The sequence below is a fragment of the Balaenoptera physalus genome (assembly GCF_965194825.1).
Source record: "Balaenoptera physalus genome assembly, chromosome: 15".
Classification (NCBI taxonomy): Eukaryota; Metazoa; Chordata; class Mammalia; order Artiodactyla; family Balaenopteridae; genus Balaenoptera; species Balaenoptera physalus.
The window spans coordinates 66,491,080-66,505,885 of NC_138894.1; the positions used below are offsets into that span (position 1 = coordinate 66,491,080).

Consider the following 14,806-nt stretch of genomic DNA (forward strand, 5'->3'; position numbering starts at 1 on the left):
CCCATTTTTTGATTGGGTTGTTTGTTTTTTTGATATTGAGCTGTATGAGCTGTTTGTATATTTTGTAAATTAATCCCTTGTCGGTCTCATCATTTGCAAATGTTTTCTCTCCCATTCTGTACGTTGTCTTTTCATTTTGTTTATGGTTTCCTTTGCTGTACGAAAGCTTTTTAAGTTTTATTAGGTCCCATTTGTTTATTTTTGTTTTTATTTCCATTACTGTAGGAGGGGGATCCAAAGAGATATTGCTGCGATTTATGTCAGAGAGTGTCTTGTCTATGTTTTCCTCTAGGAGTTTTATAGTATCCGGTCTTACATTTAGGTCTTTAATCCATTTTGAGTTTATTTTTGTGTGTGGTGTTAGAAAACGTTCTAGTTTTATTCTTTTACATGTAGCTGTCCAGTTTTCCCAGCACCACTTATTGAAGAGACTGTCATTTCTCCATTGTATATTTCTGCCTCATTTGTCATAGATTAATTGACTATAGGTGAGTGGGTTTATTTCTGGGCTGTCTTGTTCCATTGATCTATATTTCTGTTTTTGTGCCTGTACCGTACTGTTGTGATGACTGTAGCTTTGTAGTATAGTCTGAAGTCGGGGAGCCCGATTCCTCCAGATTTGTTTTTCTTAAGATTGCTTTGGCTACTCATGGTCTTTTGTGTTTCCATACAAATTTAAAAAATTTTTGTTATAGTGCTTTGAAAAATGCCATTGGTAGTTTGATAGGGATTGCATTGAATCCTGTAGGTTGCCTTGGGTAGTATGGTCATTTTGACAGTATTGATTCATCCAATCCAAGAACACAGTATATCTTTCCATCTGTTTGTGTCTTTGATTTCTTTCATCATTGTCTTATAATTTTTGAAGTACAGGTCTTTTGCCTCCTTAGGTAGGTTTATTCCTAGGTATTTTATTCTTTTTGATGTGATGGTAAATGGAATTGTTTCCTTAATTTCTCTTTCTGATCTTTCATTGTTAGAAATGTATATAAATGCAACAGATTTCTGCATATTAATTTTGCATCCTGCAACTTTACTGAACTCATTGGTGAGCTCTAGTTGTTTTCTGTTAGTGTCTTTAGGATTTTCGATGTAGAGTGTGATGTCATCTGCAAACAGTGACAGTTTTAGTTCTTTTATTCCAATTTGGATCCCATTTATTTCTGTTTCCTTTATCTTAGACTTTTTTCCCCCTGTGAGCTGAATCCTTAAATTTTAAAAGTTTGCTTTTCCTTTCCCATTCATTTTTTCTTTAACTTTCTTTCTTTTCCTTCACATCCTAAAGAATCTTTGTAATTTCTAATAAGTTTGCCATTCACATTTCGATTTCCCAAGTGATTTCACAATATTTTCTACCTTTCTAGACAGAAAAAAAAAATTCTCCTACACATTCTAAGCCTTTATTACTATTAATAGCACTTCAAAAGTACCTCCAGGTCTGAATATTTACACTGAAGTACATGTGTAGGAATTTTTATAGATCCTAGAATGTTTCTTTTGGAATTGATCATCAAGATTATCTATTTAGACACCTTTATTATGTAAAGGAAAAGGCAAGGTTCTGCTAATAAGAGACAGAGCTGAATTGCAAACCTAGCTCTCTATCTTTTATTTTTCCCAAAGCCACTAAATATCAATCAAGGTGGAGTTTCTCAATTTAAAACAAAACTATTAATCTTGAAAGTGGCATCTTGAAAGAGTATCTTGAAAGAGTAATAGACTTTATTTAATTCATGAATCTTTCATTGATCATTTCTCCTGGGGCTTCTTTACCTTAAATTATATAAGATAATTGTAAAAATAAATTTTATTTTGCTCTAAAATTGTAATTAAATTTGCCACTACAAGAGACAAAGTATTTCTTTCAGTCTGGCCTTTTCACATTCAAGGCATCTTTTTTGACCCTACTAATCTTTCCCATGACCTTTGGTATTACCTCATAAATATACAGTCCAGTAATACACTAATAAGTAAGTTTAAAATGTTTTCTTCATCATTATTATTTTCCCTTTCTTGCCTTCTCTTTTAGCATTCCTGACTTTCCTTCCCATTCTTTCTCAAAACAATAGATAAACTTGGAGTTAGGTTGATAAAATTGAGATGGGCAAGGATTGCTGTTCTGTTTTCTTTCTCTTCTACCTCAAGCCCTGCCTACAGTTTGCATTGTAATTCTACTGATGATTTTTTTTCAAAGATGTATGTTAAATGTATTTAGAATTATTAGATTGAGTTCAGCTTCTGTTCTCTTCTGCTGCTTTCTGTCACCACTATACACCAGTGCTTTTTAGATTCTAGGTCATCACCCCTTATGCCCAACTAACATTTTTATAAATGAATAGGAAAAATCAGTGCATTGCCTATAGTAATAGAAGGTTTTGTTTTATGAAGCTTTGTTCCTGTGTACTATGAATGTGATGTATAAGAATGTAATGTAAAATGTATTAAGAACTTACTATTTCTTACTATGCATTGAGGTCCCCCCACCAAAAAAATGTTAGTCAGCCATAGGGCTATACTATTATAAGGTTTGTAATCATGGTTATACCTATTTATTCAGTTAACCATGGGTTAAACCCATCAGTATGAAATTTTTCATTGGGAATCATGGTAAAGTTAGTTCTAAATCTCTTGTCATTTTTGTATTATCAAGTCTATAGTATTGACTTGGAAAAAAGGAAGAGAATTCTTGTTTTGGACATTCTTTTCCACCCCTTCCTCCTTCCTTTATTAGTCCTTTTTCACCTGCCGAACTCCCCCAGTATTTTGGACCTTTGTATTGCCTTTATTATATGAGGGTATAGCATCCTAGCAAATAGCTTTTCAACTAGACATTTGAAAATGTTTGTGAACTCCATTTTTAACTACAATAATTTGTCATTAGATTTAAAATGATAACTTCTTATATTTAGAAGCTGACTTACTCTTGAACATAGATGAAGAGAAAATTTCTTAAATTTGAATGGGTTAAATTATTTTGAATTTATAAATTTGTTATTAACATGTCCTGGAATCAATGTTTCCTTTCCCTCCACAGAATATCACATAGCAATCTCTTTTTCATTTTCCATCTTAATAGCAATTGACAAAACTTTTAATTTACACTTATAATCAGGAGTGATGTTAAACAGTTTTTATATATTACTAACTAAATACGGAACAATTTAAAATACATGTTAAAATTGTGTAATAGCGACCTCTACTGGTTTTAATTATGGTATCCTGAAAGTGGATTTTTAAAACTTCAGAGCATGAAAGTACCTTTTGTTTGAAGTGAATTATATTAGTTTATTAAAGTCGGAAAGTTCAGCTTTTACATTAACATGAGTTCTTTCACTTTCAATGGAAATTCTAACTGGATAACTGCTGGATTAAAATGAAATATCTTGATAAAAATTAATAACCTGTGGAAGATTCAAACTCTAATGATAAGCTATAGTGTATTAAAGTTGCAGTTACTAATGTAAACCCTTGATTTCCATGATTTATAAATAGTTTTGAAGTCAAGTACCTTTGCATGATGGATAAAGGAAAAAATTCTTAGAAGTTTCCAGTAGAAAATGCTATTTTAGCTTGTAATTGGTGTTGAAAGAAAGGACAAATGAGAACTGGATTTAGATATTTGCTTTTTGAGCTTAGGTCTTGTTCCTTGAAATTTTATATAAGTAATGTTTTAAATAGCGTCTACTCATTCTTGTCATTAGCTTTATCACAGTGAAGTTGAAATTCAGAATGTGATTTTTCCCCTAGTTAATAGAAGGAACATTTAGTCTCTTAATTGCCTAATTAAGAAACTAGTACATTGGCAGTTATGGTTTTCTCTTAGCTTAGGTATGTTTGTAGTATAAATTATACTACATGTGAAAAGCCTGCTTTTGGTATTCTTTGATTTTAAAAGTAAATTGTAAGTGAAGAGCACTATTTAATATATTTGTTACTTAGTTGTTATTTTCCTATTTTCCAAGGAACGTGTTCAAAAAAGTTTCCCTCATCCAATTGATAAGTGGGCAATAGCTGATGCCCAGTCGGCTATCGAAAAGAGGAAGCGAAGAAACCCTTTATCTCTCCCAGTAGAAAAAATTCATCCTTTGTTAAAGGTAAAGCTGAAATACTGCCTTCTTGCCTTTTAAAAGCAAAATAAAACCCATGATTTTCAAACACAAAGAATATGTTTTATGGATAATAGAGTCAACTGAAGAGTGACATTCTCTCGTTTTAATTTTTCCAGGAATTTATGTCATGGGGAGGGATGATATAATAGGAAACTATAAGTTGGACAACATGACTTAAAGTTATTTCATACCAACAGTAATAATCAAGCAAATTGAAAGCACTAAGAAAAGTTATAATTGTGGATTTTGTTCATCTCAGATGTTACTAGAACCTCAAAGAGAACTTGTAAAACTCCTTTTTTTTTTTTTTTTTTTTTTTTTTTTTTTTTTTTTTTAAATTATTTATTTATTTATTTTTGGCTGTGTTGGGTCCCCGTTTCTGCGCGAGGACTTTCCCCAGTTGTGGCAAGCGGGGGCCACTCTTCATCGCGGTGCGCGGGCCTCTCTTGTTGCAGAGCACAGGCTCCAGACGCGCAGGCTCAGCAACTGTGGCTCACGGGCCCAATCGCTCCGAGGCATGTGGGATCTTCCCAGACCAGGGCTCGAACCCGTGTCCCCTGCATTGGCAGGCAGACTCTCAACCACTGCGCCACCAGGGAAGCCCTAAAACTCCTTTTTTTGTTGGCTAGACCTAAGTGTCCCTATAAGAACCTCAAAGAGAACTTGTAAAACTCCTTTTTTTGTTGGCTAGACCTAAGTGTCCCTATAAATCCTTCACATAGTTAGTTGTGTAGGGACCTCTGTGAGACTGCCATAGGGCTATGTGTAATCTCTGAACAAAAATTCCATAAAGATCACCTATACTATTTAGTCCAACTTGTCATTTATATTAGTCAGTCGGTCAGTTGAGTCTCTCCAGAACTAATAGAAAAAATAACTGCTAGAAACTCTGATAATGTGATTTCTTTATTTAATACAATGAACAAACTATTGATTAACTCTCACATCAAAAATATAGGTATGATAATTAAAACCTTAATAATACTTCTGATATCAGTAATTTTGTGTGTACTATAATACAAGTAAAATGCTAATGCTTGCATACATTATCTCTAAGTTTTATTATTCAACAGAGTTAATTATTATCATCCCCACTTTGTAGATAACTGAGGCAGAAAGTGATTAAGCAACTTTTATTCCAAGTTCACAGGACTCTAAGTGATAGCATTAGGAAATCCAAGTCTGTTTGATCTTGTACAAGATTTAAGGCTGAACACTTGGGTGATTAAGACTATCAAAAGGTTACGTTTTGTCCTTTGTTGTTTGAATAGAAATATCTACCTATTTCTTACTAACTGGTCTGAGGAAGTAAGTTCAAGTTATAGAAAATTACTAAGCTGTTAGTCATTGCACTTCTTTATAATTCTCTTTTCATGATTTTTATAGCCATACATTGAATTATATTCTAAGAGAATTAACAAATTGAGGTATGTGCATGCTGTATTAATGATTCTAAATGTTGCATTTTAGGGTCTAATTGTGGGTATCATTTCAATTTATTACTATATCCATATCACTATAAACAATTAATAGTTTTTACATATTCTTAAAGGTAAATGCAACCTGTTCCCAACTTATAAGTAAACTTTTTTTTTTTTTTTAAGTATAGTTGATCTACAATGTTATGTTAGTTTTAGGTGAACAACGTAGTGATTCAATATTTTTATAGATTATACTCCATTTAAAGTTGTTATAAAATATATAAGTAAACTTATTATTTTGAAGTTTTTTTTTCTTAATTGGATTGTTTAGAAAATAGAATTTATTTTCCTATAGGAATTGGTCAGCCCCACAAAAGCCCATACTCTCTTTAAAGTCTAATAATAGGACTATTTAATGTGCCCTTAATAACCACTGTTGTTCAGCAAGACATAGCATGAATTTTTTTCCATAGAAACAGCCCAGATATCAGGAGTGAATGTACCACTAGGGTTTTTAGGAAGCCCAGGTTCCTTTGGAAAGAAGGATGGAGGTATAAGGATAGTGGATATTCCCAGATACCAATAATATATTAACTCTTGTTCTGCATAAAGAAAAAAACCCTCATTTGTCATTGTTAATTCCAGGTATTCTTAATTAGGTAACAATGAGCATTTTTCCCCTCCCCCAAATTTGGGCTTCCCTTCCTAGTTTAGGGATTACCTATTTACTTATCTGTACTTCTTAAGTATTTTACATGAACATAGGTAATTTTGCCTTACCTTTTCTTGGTTTACATTTTCAAATAGCAATATGTATATTATTCATAGATGAACTACTTAAAATTAAATGCTGTTGACAATCACAGGCCTCAGTAAAAGTTAAGCTAAACTGTATACACTTTTTAAAAAATCAGTGTGTCAAATTTATAGTAAATAATTTTAAACATGCTTTTCTTTTAATTTTTTCAGGAGGTCCTAGGTTATAAAATTGACCACCAGGTTTCTGTTTACATAGTAGCAGTATTAGAATACATTTCTGCAGACATTTTAAAGCTGGTGGGGAATTATGTGCGAAATATACGGCATTATGAAATTACAAAGCAAGATATTAAAGTGGCAATGTGTGCTGATAAGGTAGGATGCTGATCTATATGTTTTGTTCTTAAATTTTTATTCATGACTTACTGGGTGCTAACATACTACTCAGACAGAATAAAATTGTATATTGTTTGTTAGGGCATACTTTTAGTAATCTAATGGCAAGAACTCCAGATATCACTTTATGTAAATAAAGTATTATATATATAGTATTAAAATGTGTTTAAGTATGTCATGTAGCTTTTCTTTTATGTGTTGCTGCATGTAGGGTTAATAACAGTAATAATCTCTTATTAGTGAATTTCTTAAATTTTTATTTGGATTGGAAGACTTAGAAGATTATGGATTTACTTGAAAAGAATATTCGAAAATATAAAAATACTGGGTTGGCCAAAAGGTTCATTCATAAGATGGCTCTAGTAGTGCTTAGTTGTCTTTAACTTCATTCGAAACAGTTTTGTTAGATTGTATTGTGACAGCTGTCATTTCCGTGTGCATTTTTAAAAAACTTATCAAAATTGGTGAATTTTTGTGTAGCCATTTTAATACTGAAGATGTAAGAAAAAAAGCAACATTTTCGGCATATTATGCTGTATTATTTCAATGAAGGTAAAAATGCAACTGAAACACAAAAAAAGATTTGTGCAGTGTATGGAGAAGGTTCTGTGACTGGTTGAACATGTCAAAAGTGGTTTGGGAAATTTCGTGCTAGAGATTTCTCTCTGGATGATGCTCCGCGGTCGGGTAGACCATTTGAAGTTGATAGCGATCATATGGAGACATTAAATGAGAACAATCAATGTTATACCACGCGGGAGATAGCCGACATACTTAAAATATCCAAATCAAGCATTGAAAATCATTTGCACCAGCTTGGTTATGTTAATCACTTTGATGTTTGGGTTCCACATAAGTTAAGTGAAAAAAATCCTTCTTGACCATATTTCCGCATGCAATTCTCTGCTGAAACGTAATTAAAACATTCCATTTTTAAAACAAATTGTGATGGGTGATGAACAGTGGATACTGTACAATAATGTGGAACAGAAGAGATCGTGGGGCAAGTGAAATGAACCACCACCAACCACACCAAAGGCCGGTCTTCATCCAAAGAAGGCGATGTTGTGTATATGGTGGGATTGGAAGGGAGTCCTCTATTATGAGCTCCTTCTGGAATACCAAACGATTAATTCCAGTAAGTACTGCTCCCAACTAGACCAACTGAAAGCAGCACTCGACGAAAAGCGTCCAGAATTAGTCAACAGAAAATGCATAATCTTCCATCAGAATACTGCAAGACTGCATGTTTCTTTGAAGACCAGGCAAAAACTGTTACAGCTTGGCTGGGAAGTTCTGATTCATCCGCCGTATTCAACAGACATTGCACGTTCGGATTTCCATTTATTTCAGTCTTTACAAAATTCTCTTAATGGAAAAAATTTCAATTCCCTGGATGACTGTAAAAAAGGCACCTGGAACAGTTCTCTGCTCAAAAAGCTAAAAAGTTTTGGGAATGTGGAATTATGAAGTTGCCTGAAAAATGGCAGAAGGTATTGGAACAAAATGGGTGAATACATTGTTCAATAAATTTCTCGGTGAAAATGAAAAACGTATCTTTTATTTTTACTTAAAAACGAAGGAACTTTTTGGCCAACCCAATACTAAACTCTTGAGAGTTTAATTTCATTGCCTAACTTTCTTTAGATACTACTTGTATGGTTTTACTATGATTATGTTAAGAGCAAACATTTATTGAAAGTTAAGCATATATGCGACTTATCTCATTTGGTCCTTGTGATATCCCTCTAAGGTAGATGCTTTTATCTACATTTTATAAAAGGGAAACTGAAGTTCAGAGAGATAAAGAAATTGGTCTAGAATTTTCTGAGAAGTTTCAAAGCCTAGACGTGAACTCCAGATCTGAGTCTAAGTCATTGCACTGTACTGCCTCAGTAATTTTATTTTATAAAAATGACTTTTCAGAAAAGAAAATATTTTCTGATGAAGCGTCTCACTCCCTTTTTTCCAAGTATTATTGATTCGGAATATTCTTTCTGATTGCTGAATCCACTTAAATATATTTTAGTATATTTGTTCTTTCAGAATGTGAAAATCACCTCATCTGAAGGATTTCAAATGTTTTTATTTTTTAATGAATGAGTATTTGATTTTAAAAGTTATTTTTCAATGAATATAAAATATTTGATACTTTTAAATGAATTGATAAAATGTTTCTGAGTATGTAGTACGTGCTCACACAGAGAAGAGATGCAAGAGAAATATAGAACGAGACTGTAGATTTGATGAAAGGGTACTTATATTTGTGAAACAAGCAGAAAGTAATACAAGATAAAATATTTCATTGTGTTATAGGGATAATGATGTCGAAGTTCACAGGAGGGAAAAGAAGGTTTAGCAGGAGTAGTAATAGTAGACTTCTTGGAAAAAAACAGGACTTATTTTGATCAATCACCAACAAACGTAGGAATTATTCAACTATGAATTATGTGAGGCCCTGGAATGAAGTGGTGATGCCAAGGTTATGAAACAGAGGAAACTGAGAGAAATCCAAGACAAGATTTGGAAACAAATTAGAAGTAATATACGGTTAACAAGAGAGACAGACAGACAGACAGACAGATACTTGTATTGTCAGAGAACTTGGAAGAGGCAGTTTGTGATACCTGATGTAGAATTTTGTCTTAGAGAAGCTGTGGAGGGGGAAATGGCATTATATCCAAGAAGAGGTAATTGTGTGTCTGCTTATTATCATTTAAGAACTGTATTCAAATAATAGCTTAGGGTGTTTAACTTCAAGTTGGACTATAGATTCATATTTTATTATACTTTCTTATATCTCTGATTGTAGGTATTGATGGATATGTTTCATCAAGATGTAGAAGATATAAATATATTATCTTTAACTGATGAAGAGCCTTCCACCTCAGGAGAGCAAACTTATTATGATTTGGTAAAAGCATTTATGGCAGAAATTCGACAATACATAAGGGAACTTAATTTAATTATAAAAGTTTTTAGAGAGCCCTTTGTCTCCAATTCAAAATTGTTTTCAGCTAATGTAAGTATCATTGAATAAATGTATATCATTGCATGTGTTGTTAATTTTACATGACCACTCAAATTTGAATTTGTATAGTTCATGATTGCTAATTGGTCCATTTTTTAAAAGTAGTGGGATTTAATTCATCATGACTGTGATCAAAAATAAAGTTGCTACAACAGTTGTGATAAATTAAACATCAGAAATTAAAAGACAAAATCTAAACTAGACTGATTGTGTAAGTACAAATGAATTCACAGACTCTTCCATGTACTCCAAAGAATAAAGCCTCTTGTTTAGGTGGAAGATTTCTGTGTTTAATTTGACTCATTTGCATCATTGAACCAACACTTCATCAGGGCTGCCTATATTTTTGATGCCATACTTGGCAATGGGGATTCAAAGATGAATAAAAAACCGTTTCTTCTGTCAAGTTTAGTCCAGTCAAGACAGAAATGTAAACTTTAAATTAAATTGCAATACATTGTGGTAATTACCATAAACAGAAGTATGACAGCAGTATTTTGGGGAGCACAAAGGAAGGTGCCAATAACTGAAAATTAGAGAAGGGACTACTGATCTTACAGTAGTAATTAAACCAACCTGATTGGGTCCTGGAGAAATGCTAAATGAGAACAGTTGAGATTGTCTAAGGGAGTTGCATTCTAGTAATTTCTACAACTGTAGCTACATAGTCACAGGTGACTGATGGAGAAGTGGTGCTCACAACAGAGGCTGAGACTGGTATTCACTCAATGTTATGGCAATGAGCAGACGTTAAAAAATAAAGGAGTAGATTTTGAGTTGCACAAATCTGTAAATATAGTAAAAAACCATCGAATTGTTCACTTTAGGATGAATTGCATGGTATGTAAATTATATTTTAATAAAGTTGTTTAAAAACAAAGTGGTAAAGAATAGGCAAAGATTTCTTAGGACACAAAAATCAAGAACCATAAAATTAAAAATTAATGAATTAGACTTCATTAAAATGAAAATAACTTCTGCTCTTTGAAAAGCATTGTCAGAAAAATAAAAATGTAAGCCACAGATTGTAGGAACCTGTTTGAATTACATATATCTAACAAAGGGTTTGTATTCAGAATATATAAAGAACTTTTGCACTTCTCAGTAATAAGAAAAACAGCCTGATATTTTAGGTTGCCAAAAAATTTAAACACTTTATAAAAGAAGGTATACCAATGACCAAAAAGCACATCAAAAGATGCTCAACATTAATAGTCATAAGGAAAATGCAAATTAAGACCATAATGAGACACTACTACACACTCATTAGAAAAGCTAAAATTAAAAAGACTGACAATACTGGATGTTGAAAAGAATGTAGAGCAACTGCTTTTGGGAATGTAAAATTCCCACATTGCTTGTGAGAATGTAATCTGGTATAAATATTTAGGAAAAGAATTTGATAATTTCATATAATATTAACCATAAGCTAGCCATACAACCTAGCAATTCCACTACAAAATCACACCTGGGTAAAACATCCATTCAAAGTTCAAAATAGACCAGTGGATTTTAATGTACAAAATTTGTATAGTTTCAGATTCTATGTTGCAACTAACCTTTAAGAAGCTACCATTTATTGACTTGTATAATATCATAAAAAGATATTCATTCCATATATATGAAATTTCCAGACTAGGCAAATCCATAGAGATAGAAAGTGGATTAGTAGTTGCCAGAGACTGGGGATGGGTGTGTAGGGGAAGAATGGAGAGGGCTACTACTGGATACAGCCTTTCTTTTTGAGGTGATGAAGATGTTCTAGAATTTGATGGTAGTGACGATTGAACAGGCTGTGAATATGTGAAAGTACACTTTAAAAGGGTGGATTTTATGGTACGTGACATATCTCAGTAAAGAAACTATGCAGAAAAAGAAAAGGGTATCCACAGTTATTTGAATAGACTCCTGCCTTTTCCAACTACATGTCTTTGTAAAGCTAGATTTTCTTCATATGCTTTAACCAAAGCAACGTATCACAACAGATTGAATGCAGAAATATACATGAAAAGCCAGCTATCTTCTATTAAACTAGGTGTTAGAGATTTGCAAAAATGTAAAACAGTGCCATTCTCCTCACCAAGATTTTTGGTTGTTCTGGAAAAATATAGTTACTTTTCATAAACGAACTCTTTATTGTTATTTTTAAATGAATTAAATGTTTTATGATTTTCTTGGTTTTAATTTCTAATATAGTAAATGTTGATAGTAAATAATTTCTAATACAGTAAGCAAAAGCCCTTTGGAGTTTTCAATAATTTTTAAGAGTGTAAAGGAGTCCTGAGAACAAAAAGTTTGAGAACCTGTGACCTAGAGAAATGTATTTTGCAAACTATACTTCATTGCCAAAGGAATTCTTTGTCTCTTACTTATATTTGTAAGTTGTTAAAATTTCTCACTGTATCTGCAATGTTAAATTTCATGATTGTAAAATGACTTATTGGCTCAAAATTTGTTTTATTATACAACCTAACTGAATTAATGTGTTTTTCATCCCAACAGGATGTAGAAAATATATTTAGTCGTATAGTGGATATACATGAACTTAGTGTAAAGTTACTGGGCCATATAGAAGATACTGTAGAAATGACAGATGAAGGCAGTCCCCATCCATTAGTAGGAAGTTGCTTTGAAGACTTAGCAGAGGTAAGTAATTATACACCAAAAAAGTCTGCATCTAGAAGGCCCGACATTTGAATTAAAATTGGAATCTGGATTCTTGTTTCCAGCGAACATAAACATTAACTGCTGACTACTCAACTGTATTGCCTCTTCCTCAAAGGGTCATCGTCAACATTTGTTTCCATTATCTCACAAAACTTAGAAAAAGTAGTTTCTCATCATTATAAAAAACAGATCCCACAGCTGGCACTTAATTGGCTATCTTATCAATGAAGAGGCCACAGAACTTGGACCTGAGGTCAGACTACTTGTGTTCCAGTCTAAAATCTGCTACTTAGTAGTTGTATGTGTCCGTGGGCAATTTACTTCACATCTCTAAGCCTCTCTATCTATATCTGTAAAAGAAAGATAGTAATAGGACTCAGGATTTTTTGAAAGTTAAATAACTTTCCTGAAATATTTAGCTAACCAGCTTCATAACAGCTAGCTACTCAATATATGATAACTGTGCATAATTATTTAGAATAGGAGGGATGAAGTGAATAGGAAAATCAAGTCCAGGACCTAGACGATTCAGATATCATAGGGGTAGAAAAATGGTAACCTTCTACTTGATATTTCAACTGCTAAAATATTGAGTTAGCCCTTATAAGTTAGTATTGATAGTCATTCTGAAATTTCTAGCTCTTGCTTTGTTCTCATTCCAAAATCAACTATATCTTTTATTGTAACTCAGGGTCGAGTTTGTAAAACAAAAAATTTAAGACCTTCAGGCAAAATAATATGCTAAGTTTAAGCTTCACTACAGCCCCTCAGTGTTGCTTCAAACATACAGAAGTCATAAAGTATAAAAAGAAAAAAGGAATATACATAACTAGACTCAAAAACAAGGATGTTCTTCAGCAAGAGGGAAAGTTGTACTCAGAGGAAAGTTGAGGAATACAAGAACTAATGCTGAGAAATGTAGTAGTAAATTTTATAAGCTACTGAATATTTTTTTAATAAATTTATTTATCTTATTTTTTTATTTTTGGCTGTGTTGTGTCTTCGTTGGTGGGCACAGGCTTTTCTCTAGTTGCGGAGAGCGGGAGCTACTCTTCTTTGTGGTGCACATGCTTCTCATTGTGGTGGCTTCTCTTGTTGCAGAGCACGGGCTCTAGGTGTGTGGGCTTCAGTAGTTGTGGTGCACGGGCTCAGTAGTTGTGGCTTGCGGGCTCTAGAGTGCAGGCTCAGTAGTTGTGGTGCATAGGCTTAGTTGCTCCACAGCATGTGGGATCTTCCCGGACCAGGGCTTGAACCCGTGTCTCCTGCATTGGCAGGTGGATTCTTAACTGCTTTGCTCCCAGGGAAGCCCAAGCTACTGAATATTTTAAAAACCAAACTATTTTTTTTTTTAATTTAAAAGGGTAGGTAAACTAAACTTCTCAGCACATAAAATGGGCTTGTATTCAGAAGACAAGAAAAACTAAACAACTGTAAACTCTCTTTAAAATTTAGAAAAATTTATAGATAATAACAAACTATATTTGATTTTAAAACATTTAGGAAAATCACCAAAAGAATAGAAATACTACCTATATCTTACAATGTACAAGAACTGTAGGAACACTTTTTAATCTTTTCCACTGATAATAGGAAAGAATAAGGAAGTAAAGAAAAACAGTGATAATGAAAACAAACTACAGTCATCCCTTGGTATCCATGGGGGATTGGTTCCAGAAATCCCCTCTCCAACATCAAAATCTGTGGATGCTCAAGTAACCTCATTTAAAATGGCATAGTACAGTTGGCCTTCTGTATCAGCAGATGTGGAACCCACAGATACAGAGGGCTGACTGTAATATGATACAAATAAATCCAACTACATTATACTACTATGTTAGTAACTCAGTATATGTAAACTGATGAAACTCGCCTATTTAAAGAAAGTACTTATTTTTTATTTTTAAAAGTCCATTTTCTGCAGCTTGTAGAGACACACCCAAAACAGAACCACAGAAATATTTAAAATAAAGGGATTGAAAGGTCAACATATGAAAACAAATAAATGGAAGCTAGTATATAAATATCAATTGATATAATTAGGAAAAGTAAGCTTGGTGGGGAGGACATTAGAGTAGAGAGGAACACTACCTAAATAGGAAAAGGGACAATGTCATGAAAATATAACAATCATGAATGTATGTGTACCTGATTATAAAGCCTCAAAATATAGAAACTGACAGAATTACAAGGAGAAATGGAAAAAAATTTACTATTACGATAGGAAATTGTAGCACATCTCTATCACAAACAGAAAAAAGATTAAGGCTATAGAAGTTAAAATAAGAAAATAAACAGGTTTGATTATGTATATATGGATGATTCTAGATTCATTTCAAGATACCAGTTATATTTACAAAAATTGGTTACAGTATTAGATAAAAAAGGAAGTCTCAAATATTACATAATAGCATACAAACCATCTT

At 32.9% G+C, this 14,806-nt stretch overlaps 1 protein-coding gene across 2 annotated transcripts in view; it reads left to right on the forward strand.

Moving 5' to 3' along the window:
* SOS1 (SOS Ras/Rac guanine nucleotide exchange factor 1) overlaps window positions 1-14,806 on the forward strand; it is a 148,325-nt gene that overhangs the window by 72,071 nt on the left and 61,448 nt on the right. For both annotated transcript variants that reach the window (XM_082427659.1, XM_082427660.1), the window contains exons 3-6: window positions 3,963-4,094; window positions 6,500-6,664; window positions 9,498-9,707; window positions 12,219-12,362. In XM_082427659.1, the coding sequence (XP_082283785.1) occupies window positions 3,963-4,094; window positions 6,500-6,664; window positions 9,498-9,707; window positions 12,219-12,362 (651 nt within the window). The remainder of the gene's footprint in view (window positions 1-3,962; window positions 4,095-6,499; window positions 6,665-9,497; window positions 9,708-12,218; window positions 12,363-14,806) is intronic.